Source organism: Eretmochelys imbricata, chromosome 5, assembly GCF_965152235.1.
Source record: "Eretmochelys imbricata isolate rEreImb1 chromosome 5, rEreImb1.hap1, whole genome shotgun sequence".
Taxonomy (NCBI): Eukaryota; Metazoa; Chordata; order Testudines; family Cheloniidae; genus Eretmochelys; species Eretmochelys imbricata.
The window spans coordinates 80,836,595-80,852,258 of NC_135576.1; the positions used below are offsets into that span (position 1 = coordinate 80,836,595).

Here is a 15,664-nt window from a genome sequence, read left to right on the forward strand (position 1 = left end):
TTATTGTAGCTGTTCAGTGCATGGATGTAATGTGTAAAGTCACAATGGCTGAGAACTTAAATTTGATGGCAGTAAACTCTGAAGCCCAGTGATGATTGAACCTGGTGATGTTCTGAACCAAAAGAGCTCTCAACCTTGCTTGTAGCTGTTTCCATTGCTTCACGCTGGTTAAACAGGCATTCTGGGCTTCAGAGTGACACACAGTGAGCATCCTGGAATCTTAGAATAGAGTGTACAGCAACTTTAAAATACTTTAATTACAGAGTTATTCTTGGCTAAAAGGAAAAAAAAAGTAATGTAGTTTAGTGCTAAAACTTGTTGCATGCCTCAAGTGTGTTGGAGTTTGTTTTTGTCCCTTCAGTAATCCAATGAGTATGCTAATGGCTAAGGAATACTCACCCGGCTAGTGACTTATTTCTACTATAAAATGGTGCCTTTGTGGCAGACATTCCAAACCCATGAAGAAAACGCAGAAATTACGCTTGTTTTTGGCTTAATTGGCTTGTGAGTTGCTTGTTGGCTAGTGTTTGGCTTGTTGCTTCTTTTTTTTTCGATCAGCTCCTGGCAAGGGGGGGAAAGCAGAGACAAGAGGGGGAGGGAGTCAGGAGTGCAGAGTGGGCCCACCACAGTCCCAGACTGCATGCCAGGGGGATGTAGTCACATAGAGTGTTGGTTTCTTAGGGATTGGCTTGTTTTGGCCTTGTTTTGAAATGGGATTAGCTTGATTTTTGGCTTATTGTGAAAGTCGGGGTGCTTATTTACCGCATGAAAGTTGGCAACTGTGCTTTGCGGTAAAGACCATTGGATTTCGTTTTTAACTAAGTTTGAAGGAATTTCGCTAACCACACCCTTCTAGTATGAAAAAAAACTACATAGATAAAAATAAAGATAAAGTTCTCTTGTGTGCCACTTATACTTTTAATAAATGTTTAAGATTTTTATTTAAGGTTATCTAAATTGCTTATACGAATCTTCCATCCAGCATGCCTCCATTTAAATGTGTTGAGTTTTCATGCACCAATGTCATTGTACAGCCTTTTTCAACTTTCTGTAGTAAAACCTACCTAATGGAGTACTTAAATATCATCCAGCATAGTTCTGATACCAGAAAGTGAGAATCGAAAGTCACTAAAAGGCCACAAAACACAACTTAAGGGTTTGTAGAAGCATGAAGAGGAAATGCTAATACTTGAATGTTTCTCCTCTCCTCCAAAAATACAGCATTTGCATTGCTGCTTGAGAATCGCTGGCAGCAGAATTCAGAGAGAGACTTCATGGTACTCAGCACTTTGGAGGTGTCTGGAATATATAATATGTTCCTTATAATGGATTTGAGAACTATTTCACCCCAATTCACCCTGAAAACGACAGGAACCTAGGTGGAGTGGATGCAAACCTATAGATTCTTTGTCTTTTTGGCTCAAATACGTAAAGATAATAAATATTCAATAGCATTGAGAGCCTCACATTTAAGTGACAAAGGCTTATCTGCTCATTAAGTAGGAGTTATTGTGTGTGTGGTATGAAATCACTTATAAGGCCAACCAGCCGTGCAGAGAGTATTTGGGGGGCAGGGAGCCCCAAAGCTCTAGTAAATGTTGATTACACACAATTCAGGAAATCTAGAGTTAAAGGTTCCCACTCCTCTTTCACAGGATCTGATCATGTTGCTCTAGGCAGTTTTATGTGGTATTTAGCAAACGATACAATATTATTTAATGCAGCAATAAACTTGGAAACTTAAGATTCAGTTAACCAAATGAACTTGCCCACATTGCCTATATCATGTACTAAGTTATATCAAATTCTCTAAAAAAACGCAAATTATGTCAAAGGGGAAGGTTGTTCTTGGAACTTTAACTGTTATGTATGCTGCCATTTTTTATATTTGAGGAACCCTGTATGTCGCAGGATCAGGACATAAATTCGTAACCTTCCTGTTGTCATGAAAATAGCAAAAGGCTAATCCCTGGTATCAGGGTGATTTCCCCCATTTTTGCAGAACTTCAAATCCCTGCTCCAAATCTGGGGGTGCTAGAGTTGCTCAGTGGAAAGGTTGTAAGAATTTTTTTTAACATGGGCAAAATCAATATATTTTTCCCTTATGTCATTCTTGGAAAGAGCTGAACTGTTTTAACTGAGATGTTCTAAAAAGAATTTAGCCTAAGGCAGGCACTTGGCGTGGAATATTTCAGTTGGAAGTTTGGCCAAATTGTGATCTGTTCAAAATGGGGTCTTATAATGGAAGACTTTGAGCAAGCTTTACTATTGGTGGCGCTGCCAGCTCTGCTTATCATGTGAAGCATGTGTTACTAGTTTTGCAATCACGTAATGAAAGCCTCTTTTCTAATTTAGAGGCGGAGAGCTAAACTTGACATGCCAACCTTAACTCTGAATTTCCTGACTTGTGGTTAAAACCTCAAATTTAACATAGCTTTTTGCACATAATACCTTTATTTCTATATTGTAGCATTATATGAAGCATATAAGATGAGTGAACATGTGCTCTCACACACTCATTACAGAAAAATAATGATCATAAACCCAAGGCCGAGTCCTCCTCTTAATAAAGCTAATGGCAAAACTGCTGTTGAATTCAGTGAGTATAATGTTGGGAATGAATCGCTTTCCTTTCTAAATAGTTACATTTGTGAGTGTGTCCTTGAATCCTGATAGCTTTGGTTTGACAAGCTGCACTATCTAGCTCATGTAGTGCTTGCTACAATAAAGAGTATACCATATATAGAATAGTTTATTGGACTAGAACGCATTAGCACCAACCTCCTGGAAGATTTTTATGCTGTCAGGGCATTCCACTAGGGTTTACTCCTGCACAAGTCCTAGCTGAATCTTCAAATACCTATTAAACTATAGTGCCTGATTCTTTATTCATATCAAGATGTTCTCAGAAGTTTTCTGTCCTACTGTACCTTACAGTTTAATACAATTGTTAATGTTCAGTGATGTATACATAAAATTCCATTGAGCAATAGTTACTTCTTGAATTTTTTGCTCCAAACATAAAAGGTTTGGGTAGAATGTCCTGTTGTCACCATTCCGGCAAACCTTCAGTGACTTCTAATAAAGATCAGAGGGGTAGCCGTGTTAGTCTGAATCTGTAAAAGCAGCAGAGAGTCTGTGGCACCTTATAGACTAACAGATGTACTGGAGCATAAGCTTTCATGGGTGAATAAAGAAGAAGTGGGTATTCACCCACGAAAGCTTATGCTCCAATACGTCTGTTAGTCTATAAGGTGCCATAGGACTCTTTGCTGCTTCTAATAAAGAGAAACTGTTCCCTGTAATTGAGGGTTGACAAATCAATATAGGCCAAGGTGAAAACTATTCTTTTTCCAATATTTTTAAGCCTCATGTTGATTGTGGTAAATGTTGTTGATGACATATTGGGGTAAGTACTGCAGACTTCATCAGCAGGTTTTCTCGGTGCACTATTTGATGTCTGTAGCATCTGCTTTTTTTGGGGGGGGGAGGGATTTCAAAAAGCATTACATTGTGTTGGCCTTTTTTTAAGAGGTTGCTTTAATTTTCTGTTTGTTCCTGCTCTCAGTGGATTCTCAGAAATGGCAGCTTAACAGACTAACAACTTTCCAATCTTCTGTGTTTGTACAAAGTACTCATATTTGATACTTTGCAAGGGAAAATTAACATCCAACCAAACTACTTGAAGTCCAGCATTGTTTGCTTGAAAATACCAACATGTTATATTGACGGGGTTTTTAAGCTGTTCTTAAGAAGTGAAGCATGTTGCAGCAAGGACTTTTGGAAGGTGCTGTGATGGATTAAAGCTTATCCAAGATCGGCTAGTGAAAATAAGAGGAATGTAATATCTAAAATATTCTTAGAAGCAGTTAAAAAACAATTGTGTGGTGGTGGGTGGAGGAGGTGAAAATGTGTCATTTTTAGGCTTCTTCCAAAAATATGAATTGTTTCCTATAAAGTTTTTTTTTTTTTTTTAAATTATTTCCTTAAAATTTATTTTCTTGATTAAAAATACAACCCACATTTCATAGATGTTAGCTGTCGAAGGAAAACCAACTACAAAGATGCGGAACCATTAGAGCTGCAAACAAGCAGTCCCAGTTAAACAATCTATGTTGAAGCTCATGGTTCAAGAATATACTTGGAAAAAACTTACTTTCTTTTGGGCTCTTACAGTCTTATAAGTGTTAACAAGTATGAGGTGTCAGTTCATTTGCTTGTGGGCAAGTTTCCACATCACCAAAACTTATCAGAATTTATACCTATGCCAGGATTTAAAATAAATAAATAAAAAAAATGTGTTAGGCCTCTAAATCCATATTCTGGCTTCTATAAGTTGTCTGATCTTTAAAAAGGGTTGGGCACCCCATCAGCTCCCATTGACTTCCCTGAATGCAAAATTTACTTAAAAAAAGCTTAATCTTAACTCTTCACCTAAAAGATTTCCTAAGTAGAGGTTACTTCATAAGAGATGGCTGGTGGGAACAATTTCCTTCTAACCAACGCTCCCGTTTCCAGTACCCATTACAAGAAACTCAGCTTGACTTGTACTGATGGATAGTGTGTTGTACATGAGGATGATAGGGAAAGAGACTACTGATTTCTATTGGGGCCTACTCTGAGATGTGAGTGTATTTTGAACTAGCTTCTATTAAAATATTTTTGTCTTCGTAGAATCGGGGGGAGAACTGGACATAGTGGTTACCTCCAATAAAGAAGTAAAAGTTGCTGCCATTCGAGATGCTTTCCAAGAAGTCTTTGGAATGGCCACAGTTACAGGAGAAGCTGGACTGTCTAACATTGCACCACAACCTGTGGGCTATGCAGCTGGATTAAAAGTAAGGGGTTAAGGGGAGTATAGAAAGTTTTTTGTGCAGAGAATATTACAAATATCAGTGACCATGAGCGGAGCAGTTTACCTAGAACAATCCCATCCTCTGAGAAATACCTTTGTCTCCCCAGAAAATTTAAATGGGGAAGCTTTCTTGTTCATTACTGTCTTTGTGTATAGGTGTCATCTATGCCACGTCAGTCATTAGAATGTGCTCTAAGGCATGTGTGTCCTGTTGCAAAGACAGCTAAAGAGCATAAATATATTGTCAATTTTCTACATGGTCACTGACTGCAAATGTACATAGCATGTTGTGTCAGATCATAAGAGTTTCACAGTGTATCAATTCTTGGTCCTCTGTCTACTTGACAGTACTATTTAAAATAAATTACACTAGTTTTAAAGGAGAGATTCTCCTATGTTGTTACTAACTTGATAAAGTTTTAACACAATTAGGTGATTAAATAGCCAGAACATAATGCTAGAGAATGTATGTGAGAGTAATAGAAACATTTACAATCTTTAACCATGGTGAAACTCAGCACCATTACAAGTAAAGGTGTCTTAAATTTCTTTCAGTATAAAACTAGTTGTTTTTCACATGAAGTCACTAATTTGATTTGTAATGAACTAAAGCATATTTGAAACTGCCAAAGTTTTATCACAGTTCGTGTAACTTTTGGGATTCTAAAGGAAGCATTTTTTACTTCAAAATGTTGTTTATTATGCAACGCCAAAGGCTTTTTGAACAATATCTGTGGTGTATGTTAATGATAAAAGTTACATTCATCCATCAGTTTTATGCTGTGTTGTGACCTAAAGAGAATATTTTCTAACCACTCATTATGTTGTCATTAAGGGAGCTCAGGAAAGGATAGACAGCTTGCGTCGGACTGGAGTGATACATGAGAAACAGCCTGCTGTATCTGTAGAAAATTTCATCGCAGAATTGCTTCCTGACAAGTGAGAGGCTTAAATGTATTCTCTGGGAGAAAAATCATTCTGTATTGGGTCCAGGTGCCCCATAAAGAGTTGTTAGCAGTATTCTACTTGAGAGATGAAAGGAGAGAATCTGTCATTGTATGGTATTGTCTTGGCAGGCTTTGCTTTGATGAAATTGTTCAGCTTCCTGCTCAAAAAATCTTGAGAGCTTAATAGCTAAATTCTGTCAGGTTTATGAGACTTAAAGTTGAAAAACATGCCACAGTTGCACTTAAATCTACAGAAGTGAGAAACTTATAGTAAAGTAAAAGCTGGAATTGGTTACTAGTTCTGTTCTGAAATGACAACTGATTTGGAGAGTATACTAGGTAGGTACTAAGCATCAGAGGGGTAGCCATGTTAGTCTGGATCTGTAAAAGCAGCAAAGAGCCCTGTGGCACCTTATAAACTAACAGACGTATTGGAGCATAAGCTTTTATGGGTGAATACCCACTTCGGCATGCATCCGATGAAGTGGGTATTCACCCACGAAAGCTTATGCTCCAATACGTCTGTTAGTCTGTAAGGTGTCACTTTGCCGCTTAGGTAGGTACTGACACTCTCTAGTAATGTTATGCTTAGGTAGTACCTTTTATCTAATAACGTATGATATTCTCAAGTCTGGTCAGCTTTCCTTTACCATTCACACACAATGTACTTCCCAGCACTGCTCTCAGCAGTTGTGACAGTCTCTTGTTTTGGAATTCACATTAACTTGTTTTCTAAACAAACTGTTTTCCTAAGAAAAGATGGAACTGACAAATAATTTTTGAGGTAATTAGTTTCATAATACAATTTGAGAAGTATTAGGGCCCATTTCTTGTTTGTCTTATATGATTTCTTTGGCAAGGATGTGAAGGGATTTTTTTTTTTTTTTGGTAATGTGCTGAGCTTTGATTTGTGGGTTTTTTTTTTTTTTTTTAACCTACTCTGCTCCATTCAATTACACTTTTCAAAACTATCTTTAATAGCTTAGGTAGAAGATGGAGCTTGGATTTTAACCCTGCCAGAGTTGCATCATTGCCAGAATGTCATTCTTCAATTGGTTGATGTTCTTTACTGTTTAAAGCTTTGGGTAACTTGTGTGCCATTGCAGGTGGTTTGACATTGGATGTCTGATTGTTGAAGATCCAGTCCATGGGATTCATCTAGAAACTTTTACCCAAGCGACACCAGTGCCTCTGGAATACATTCAACAGGTGAGGTGTTTTGTATCTTTTATCGGGGGTAGACTTATGGCCTGAGCATTAGGAGTTAGAACTCATGAGTTCTAATCTCATCACCAACACCGACTCTCTGGGAAGTTACCTTTCCATTTATAAAATGAGGCTAAGGTCTACCTGAAAGCTGTTGTGAAAGTTAGTCAATACGTTTAACAGCTTTTTGCAGAAAAACACTGTACAAGTCTCATTACTTTTTTAAATTAAAAAATCCAAAACAACCTGTAGACACACATTTCAGTTTGCAAACATGATTTTTTTTATAGGTAGTCATTTAAATCCAAGATGACAGTTGGCAAAAGCCATGTCATAAAGGTCTAGATTGTGCCCAAGAAAGAAATTTAAATTTTAAAATGCTTTCAATAAAGAATAATGGGAATGTTTGAAAATAATGAATTATTAAAAGATGCTGTGCAAGTTACTGCTGAGTCAATATATTTTTCCATCATTGAGACGGATGGCAGTTTCTGAACCCTAATGCTTGCATTTGTATTGTGACTTAATGACACAACAAACTATTGCCCAATCCCACAATACGTTAGAGGGCCAAAATGCTGAGCCAGCATGGAGTCCTATTGCCTTCAGTGAACCTATATGCAAGTGCAAGGGTCTTCCCTTGCATGGTGTTTTGCTGGGTTAAGACCTTCTGTTTAGCATATTTAATTTTGGTTTTAGGTTATTTTGCATATAACTTAAAATAATAAAACTGATCCTTGTCTTGTCACTTTAAGTAAAGTGTAGCCTTGGTCTAGGGGACTTGGGATTCACCACTCCTGGATTCAGTTCCCAGCATTGCCACTGACTCGGTATCACCTTTTCTAAGGACCTTAACCACCCTATTCCTTGGTTTGCCCTTCTTTACTTGCCATCTCCACAGAAGTATTGAGAGTTTCAATTAATAGTAAAACTGTTCGAGAGGTTTGGCTGAGATGAGCTGCGTGAGTACAAATTTTGTTTGTATACATAAATGTTAGCATTTTAACAATGTGACTTAGACTCTATTTAGATCTTCATTTATAAAATATGTAGCTATCACATCAGACTTGAGGCAAACTTTAATGACTTTTTAAAAAATTTAGTTCACAAATGGTATTTAAACTGCCAACAGTTAGCAGCAAACAGACAATCCCAAGATTCAATAGCAACAACCACTATGGAGGAAATACCTCACCGACTTTGTCTCTCCAGTATCCTGGGGTCTACCTTGCTACAACTACAATTCATACAATGTTCCTTAATCTCATCCACTTTAAAGGACACAAATCAAATATAATCTAACATCATCTAGCTTTTGCAAAACATAACGAATAAGTATTTTTTCCTATTGTTTCCCAACATTTTTTTGTAGGCACTTTCCCATGAAAAATTGCTAAACAAAACTGTTTTTGTTCTGAATATAAACTTCAGTTTCAGGTTTTGAAAACCTAAAACACCCAGATGTGGGTATTCATCTGTTTTGCTACTGAATCCAATGGAAGACTGCCATGATCTTTTTTTCATTTTAATTTTTCAGAACTTTGTCCAACTTCGGGGAATGTGCAGATTGCCAAAAGGAAAAATGTAACTTTGTCAGTCTCATGAGCCTTTTTGCAACTGCATCACGTTGTTGACTCGTATTCAATTTGTGATCCACTATAACCCTGAGATCATTTTTCAGCAGTACTATCACCTAATCAGTTATTCTCCATTTTGTAGTTGTGCATTTGATTTTTTCCTTCCTAAGTGTAGTACTTGGCATTTGTCTTTACTGAATTGCATAGTGTTGATTTCAGTCCAATTCTTTAATTGTCGAGGTTGTTTTGAATTCTAATCCTGTCCTTCAAAGTCCTTGAAAACCCTTCCAGATAGGCGTCATCCACAAATGTTATAAGCTGTCGTGTTTTGGGGTGCAACCCGGACTAGTGACAAGTTGTCACCATCCACCCTTTAACTCTGGATTCCTTGAGTGCTCTGGTACTGTGGCTCCCCCCCCAGACACCAGCAGACAAATATGCAGTTCCCGAAGTGTCTATGTCCTGTGCAACCCTGGTTCAGTACTCTGACACCAGCAGCCTGCCTACAACACAACAGCACCCCATTGATTTCCACAGGCCTCGGTTACTATGTACAGGGTGACCTGAACGCACTCCCAGTTCCATATTTCCTCCAAACCATTGGCCGTGAAGTGTCCAGCCCTCTTCTGGAACACTCAAAGAATTGATAAGGTTTTTTGCTCGTTTAAAAAGACAAAAGCACAGCTTATTATTTTAACTGGAGTTAACAATCTTTTCAATTCAAACACAGCACTGAGTTGGATTATAGTGAAAAAAGATACTTTTATTAACAAAAGGACTTAGGTTAAAAAGTACCAAGTAGAAGTGATTGAAGGTGGAACTGGTTGCATACAAAGGTAAAAATACAATTTGTGGTGGCTAAGACTTAACTCAACAAGCCACAACCTTTGTTCAAGGTAGATTTCTTACCAATCTTTTTCTTTCCATCCATGGCTGACTTTCTGTCAAAGATCTTTGCCTAAGCAGGTTTTTTTTACTTACGTTCAAGCCCCAGAGACTTCAGCCCCCTTTGTTGAATTACCTATCTTTCTCAGCCTGCAAGATCTCTGGCCCCTTGTGTCTGTCCAGTGATGGATGCCAAGATGGCTTCTTCTCTCTTATATCTTCACAGACTCACTGTTTTGTCCCCAGACTCAGGATGGACCTCTGGCTATTCTTCCCTTTCTGTGGGCTTTCTATCCCCTTGCTGATTCATATGTAAAAGGACTTCTTTTGTTTTGATTCAACAGTGCTACCGTCCCTCCTGTCTGGGGGAAAAACTTATTTCTCTCTGTGTTTTGCTCACAGACTTTAAAGCATAATATCATTGAATATCCAGATTTCTTCATATAGTGTTAATACATACATTTCATAATGATATTAATCAACAGTGTGTTCCTAACTTTCATAAAAGACCTTACTCAATAAACATTTATAAAAAAATAATTATATACAATCAGTTGATTCCATTACTTCTTGGTTGAAGTTCAGATCCCCTCCAGAGACTATCTCTCCCACTCACTGGGTTGATGTCTTTGTTTACCTTTCTATATAACTGTGCCTTCGTTGTCTGCCTGACCAACAAACACACATTTCTTTGTTTAGGGCAGACTGGCCTTATGCATTGCTTTCCAGTGATCTATTACGTGCCATCTTTTGGGTATGTATCATGATGGAGCGTCAGGTGTAGTGAGCATGTCAGGCCTGATAAGAGTTGCTGACTCAGAGTAGTGAACCACCAATGGGCCTCTATGTTACAGCATACACTCCACTCCATTGCCTAAGTCATTAATGAAAATGTTGAATAGTACCAGGCCCAGGAGTGATCCCTATGGGAGCCAACTAGATAAGCCCTCCCAGTTTGACAGCAAACTGTAGATAACTACTCTTTGAGTACAATCTTTCAACCAGTTGTGCACCCACCTTATAGTAATTTCATCTAGACCACATTTTGCTTATGAGAATGTCAGACTGTATAAAAATTTTACTAAAACAAAAATATATCCCATCTACTGCTTCCATCCTAGTCAGTAGCCAGAAACGCTGTAAAAGAAGGAAATTAGATTTGTTTGGTATGATTTGTTCTTGACAAATCCAAGCTGGCTATTCCTTATAACCCTGTTATCCATTAGGTGCTTACAAATTTATTGTTTAATCATTTGTACCAGTAATTTGCCAGGTATCGAAATTAGGCTGACTGTTATGTAATTTCATGGGTTCTCTTTGTTCTTGTTTTTAAAGATAAGTACTACCTTTACCCTTCTCCAGTTATCTTGGACCTTACCCATCCTCCCTGAGTTCTCAAAGATAACTGCTAATGGTTTTAAGATTGCTGAAACTAGTTCCTTAAGTACCCTAGGATGAATTTCCTTAGGCCCTACTGACTTGAATACATCTAATTTATCTAAATATTTTTTAACCTATTTTTTCCCTGTTTTTTGGCTTGCATTCCTTCTCCCTTGTTGTTAATACTAATAGCGTTAGCATCAGGTCACCCATCAACCATTTTGCTGAAGACTGAAGCAAAATAGACATGAAATACCTCAGGCTTCTTGATCATCCATTATTAGCTCTCTTCTCCCCTCCTACCCCGCCCCCACCCCCAGGACTTTACCCTCAGCCGAGTGAATGGACAAGAATACAACTTGCGCCCTTGACTCCTTCACCCTCACTCCCAGAGCTCTGTACTCAATTACTGAGCTGCTCGGGGTCATATATGGAGTGTCATTCATGACCATATGGATGAGCAGCATGAAGTAGTGGTTGGAGGGACAGAGGAGCCTCAGCAACTTCTCTGTAACATCTCAAGTGTGGGCTCCAGGCTAGCAGAACACCTCCCGAAATATCCTGTCAGGTTGGCAGATGGATTCCTCCATTCCCCTCAGAAGGGAGTCCCCGACCACCACCATTCTGCACTGCCTTTTTGAGGTGGGGGGGGCAGATGGGGTGGTCATAAGCATCCTAGCTTTGGGCGCAGGTGGCTCCTCCTTCTCAGCCATTGGGATCTGCTTCTCACATATTACCATCTGTCACAATTATCTATCCCCTTATTAAACAATTCTTTTGCTGCTAATTTAATTCTCTGGAGAGGAAACTTTGGTCTTGCATCAAAACAGACTACCTGTTGTATACTTTTGTCAATGACAATATTCATGACAATGGTAGGGCAGAATTTGGCTATATTCTAGCAAGTGTACGGGCATTTATTGTCATCTAATGGTGTATTGCTTCTACAGGACAGTAGGATCTAGTGAGGTTGTGCACACAATATGGGTATTTCAACTTAGATAGATAGTGCACACACAGGAACTGATTGAGTCAGTGAGAATGTTGCCACAGCAAGGAGCGAAGAATGTGGCCCATTGTAATTTTAATGAAATTAGTATGGTATGGTGATCTAAGGAGTTGACACCCAGTTCTGGCATGGACTCCTTCTAATTTTGGGCAAATCGCTTGGAGTCTGTGCCTGACTTTCCACATTGAGATGGGATACTTACTTGTTTCACAGGGTTGTTGTAAGGATTATAATACTTTTAAAGTCCATTGAAAGATGAAAATCACTAAATATATAAGTAACTTTATTGGTCACATCTGTTTGGCAGCTTTTTTTATATAACTTTCTGGTAATGACAAGGTAACTTTATTTTAATAGTCATGCTGTATACCAGCTCTGGGAATGTCTAATGGTTGTCTAAGAATGTAATATGTAGAACTCTGAAAACCTGTTGGGTGAGTAGAGATGTAACCAGTTATTGTGGGACAAACTTTTAGGGTCAGATTCTAATATCCTTTCTCCTTTGTATATTATTATTCAGGAAGTCCTATTAAAATTATTGAGACTACTGACCACATAAAGGACTAATCCAGGGGAATATGGGTATTAGAACCTGGCACTTTATCTCATTCATTTAATAACATCTCCTCAAATTATTACACAGGCTCAGAGTCTCACTCCCCAGGACTACAATCTAAGATGGTCAGGTCTTTTGGTGACAGTTGGTGAAGTGCTGGAGAAGAATTTACTGAATATCAACAGGACTGATTGGCATATCGCATTCACTGGTATGTCCCGTCGACAAATGATCTACAGTGCAGCCAAGGCTATAGCAGGAATGTACAAACAACATTTACCACCCAGGACCATTTGAAAGAAGCTTGACTCATCACACCGAATGCTGTTTTTCTGTTCAGCTTGATATGAAGGAAAAGATTGCAGCTTCTGTCAATATTCAAGTCCTCAGTGAATACAGCGCAATTTGGTAATCTACCTGTAAACTGTAATTTTTTTCTTTTTAAAAAAATGAAGGTACTGTTCCAATAATGGAAATGAACAACCCCAGTTTTTAATAATCCAGTATAATTAATGAGAAGAGAATTAGATGCAAACAGATACATTTATAGCAGGGCCAAATAGCATTAAAATTTGTAAGGTGGAATGCATTTTCATTTCAAAGACACTTAATAGGTATTTGCTGAGACACTTAACTTAATATTTTATTTACTCAAATATAACTTTTTTTTAAAGGGGGCGAGGGTACAAATATTATCTTTTGCATTTCAGTCGAGACAGTACCCTGTATTTTCTAGATGCCTATGTTTTGGAAGTATTTAGCACTTCACAGGGTTGGCCCCTATGTGTGCATGATCTCAGAACTGTTGCTGAGTAGCTCTAAAACATCTTAAAAGTGAATGACCAAGGAAGGGCATAGGTCCATGCTCAAATATATCCAAGGTGTAGACCAAAATAACTTTGAATTTTCATCTTCCATACCTTTTTTTTTTTTTAATACTTTTTCTGAAGTATGGTCCAAGCCAACTCCCCTGGAATCCAATGAATTAGGCACTTCATACGCATAAAAATGTGTCGTCAACTCAGTATAACACAATTCAGTTACTCCAGCATTTATCTACATACAGTCATCCGGGCTACAGAAAGAAAATTACATAAGAGCTTGCATTATCAGTTTTCATCTACCGCAAGTTAATATAGCAAACTGTGTGATATTCATACTGTTTGCTCTGCCATTCTGTATTTTCCAAAGCAGGAATAGAATCCTGCATGGTGTGATAAGTGTCATTGATTCACTACTTCTCCTATACATCTTTGATATCTGTCCTTCATAGCTGAAGATACCCCATAGCTATGCTCAAAGATAATCCTAAATCTCTATTCAAAAATACAGAAGTTATTGTAAAAGAATATTTTGATAATAGGTTTTTTTAAAAACAAACAATGAATTCTTTGTTTGCCTTAAACACTAGATTTTCAGCTTGAACTGCTCTGCCTTTATCTTTTGTAGATGCTTTCAAAGAACATTTTTGTATGCCATATACTGTCTAGCCAACTTATTATATTTGTACCCAGAAAACCTGTCCTTTTTCCAAGTAATATATTTTGCCATAATTGGCTGTGTAAATTAATATTAAATAAACATTTTTTCCTACAGAATTAAACCTTTTTCATTTAAGATTTTTTTTTAAATAGTTTGCCTGAATGAGTGTAACTTTTACTGTATCTTACACAGGCCATTTGTATAACTAGTATATAGAATTGATACAGCATAGCTTGTTATCTGAAAATAGAAACCTACTACTTCAATATTTTTGGACCAAGAGCTCAAAGTAAGAGAGAGAAGTGGGCCCAAACAAGCTCTTTATTTTCTTCGCTGCTCTGAGTCTCTAAACCATTCGATCTCATGCCCTATTTTCTCTCTCAAATTTAGAATATTTGACCTCTTCCCTAAGAAAATAGCTTAAAAGTGGGGCTTGGATAATATAGTGATGAAGACCACCGAGCAAGTCTTTTCATATGGAGTCAGAGTTCTTTTCCCTCCTCATGAATCTTTTGAAAATAACTGAATAATAAAAGTAAGTCAAGAATCTGAGATAGTGTCAGGAGAAGAAAATCAAGCAAATGAAAATCACTTCAGAAACAGTATTTTATGTCTTATACAATCTCTTACAGAATGAGTGTGTCTCCAGTCAATTTTATTCGTACCACTACTATGTGGCAGGCAGCACGCTACCTGAAAAATATTTTCAGCAAAGATGGTAAGCTGCTGCTATGTCTAATCCTGTCTGTAAGAGCAGCCTGGCATTTTCCATCATAATCCAAAAAGATGGTACAGAAACCTCTTGTCTGTCAGTCTTCAGTAAGGGCATCTTTGCCCTTTCAACTCATGGATTTTTTTTTTTTCTTCAATACACATTGTGAAAAATGTTAGTTGCTCTTTTTCCTCAAGGTGTAGGTAAAAGATTTCTAATACTCAATGGGTTTACATGTCCAGGCATGAATCAGACACCCTATTAAAATTGAAATAGGCTATCTTGTTTTTCTCCTGGACCTTTTTTGTCCTCTCTCCTCAGTTGTCACCATGATGAAGTGAACCACTGCTTATTTTTCAGCACCTTGCTCACAATGACAGCTGCTCAAGAATGGGTGGCTGTGACGTGTACTTCCTGTGATACTACTTGGTAGGATTGAAGTTGCCCAACTGCCTGAGTCAGGTTAGTTGTGTAGTGTACAGCACTGTTATAACTCTCTTTACCTCAGAGAGTTCATCACCATACAAAACAGTCAAGAGTCTGCTGTGCCGATGCGGTCTCTGAATCCCCAGTGTCAGTTGCTCCAAAATTCTGGGTAGATGGTAATTTTTTAAAAGGATGCCACTCATTCAGACTCGGAATTCTCTACTACTTGAGTTCTGGACAAAAATTCAAACCACTAACAGTTTCTTCTCGAATGAGGTATTAAACTCTAAACAGTTGGAGTGTATGAGGCAGGAGCATATCTACTCTATGGAGTACAAGTAGTTTCACAGTGAGATCAAACACATTCTTGACTGCCTTTAGAAAAAGGAAGCACTGAAACTGCTTGTCTGTAAGGCAAGCAGGTAGGGCTTGAATTTCACTTCACATCCTAATAACACAGAGTTGGTTTCACCTTGTAGTTTCCTAATATAAATTGTTCCCAATTACTCCTAACACTTCTCAGTATAAGTGAGAGAGTTTCTCGTAGGCGGCATGGAGGAAGTGGGCCAGTGACAGACTTACATGCAGCAGACTTCCAGGTGAAGTTGGGAAAGGTGTTCTGTGTAAGT

General features: G+C 38.0%; 1 protein-coding gene across 5 annotated transcripts in view; it reads left to right on the forward strand.

Moving 5' to 3' along the window:
- Nucleotides 1-14,018, forward strand: part of PRRC1 (proline rich coiled-coil 1) — a 38,770-nt gene extending 24,752 nt beyond the window's left edge. For 4 of the 5 annotated variants that reach the window (XM_077817403.1, XM_077817405.1, XM_077817404.1 and 1 more), the window contains exons 6-9: nucleotides 4,675-4,838; nucleotides 5,691-5,794; nucleotides 6,909-7,011; nucleotides 12,503-14,018. In XM_077817403.1, the coding sequence (XP_077673529.1) occupies nucleotides 4,675-4,838; nucleotides 5,691-5,794; nucleotides 6,909-7,011; nucleotides 12,503-12,712 (581 nt within the window). In that variant the 3' untranslated portion in view covers nucleotides 12,713-14,018. Of the gene's footprint in view, nucleotides 1-4,674; nucleotides 4,839-5,690; nucleotides 5,795-6,908; nucleotides 7,012-10,169; nucleotides 10,225-12,502 lie in introns of all 5 variants that reach the window. The other variant, XM_077817406.1, reaches the window with a different exon arrangement.
- Nucleotides 14,019-15,664: the final 1,646 nt, after the last annotated feature.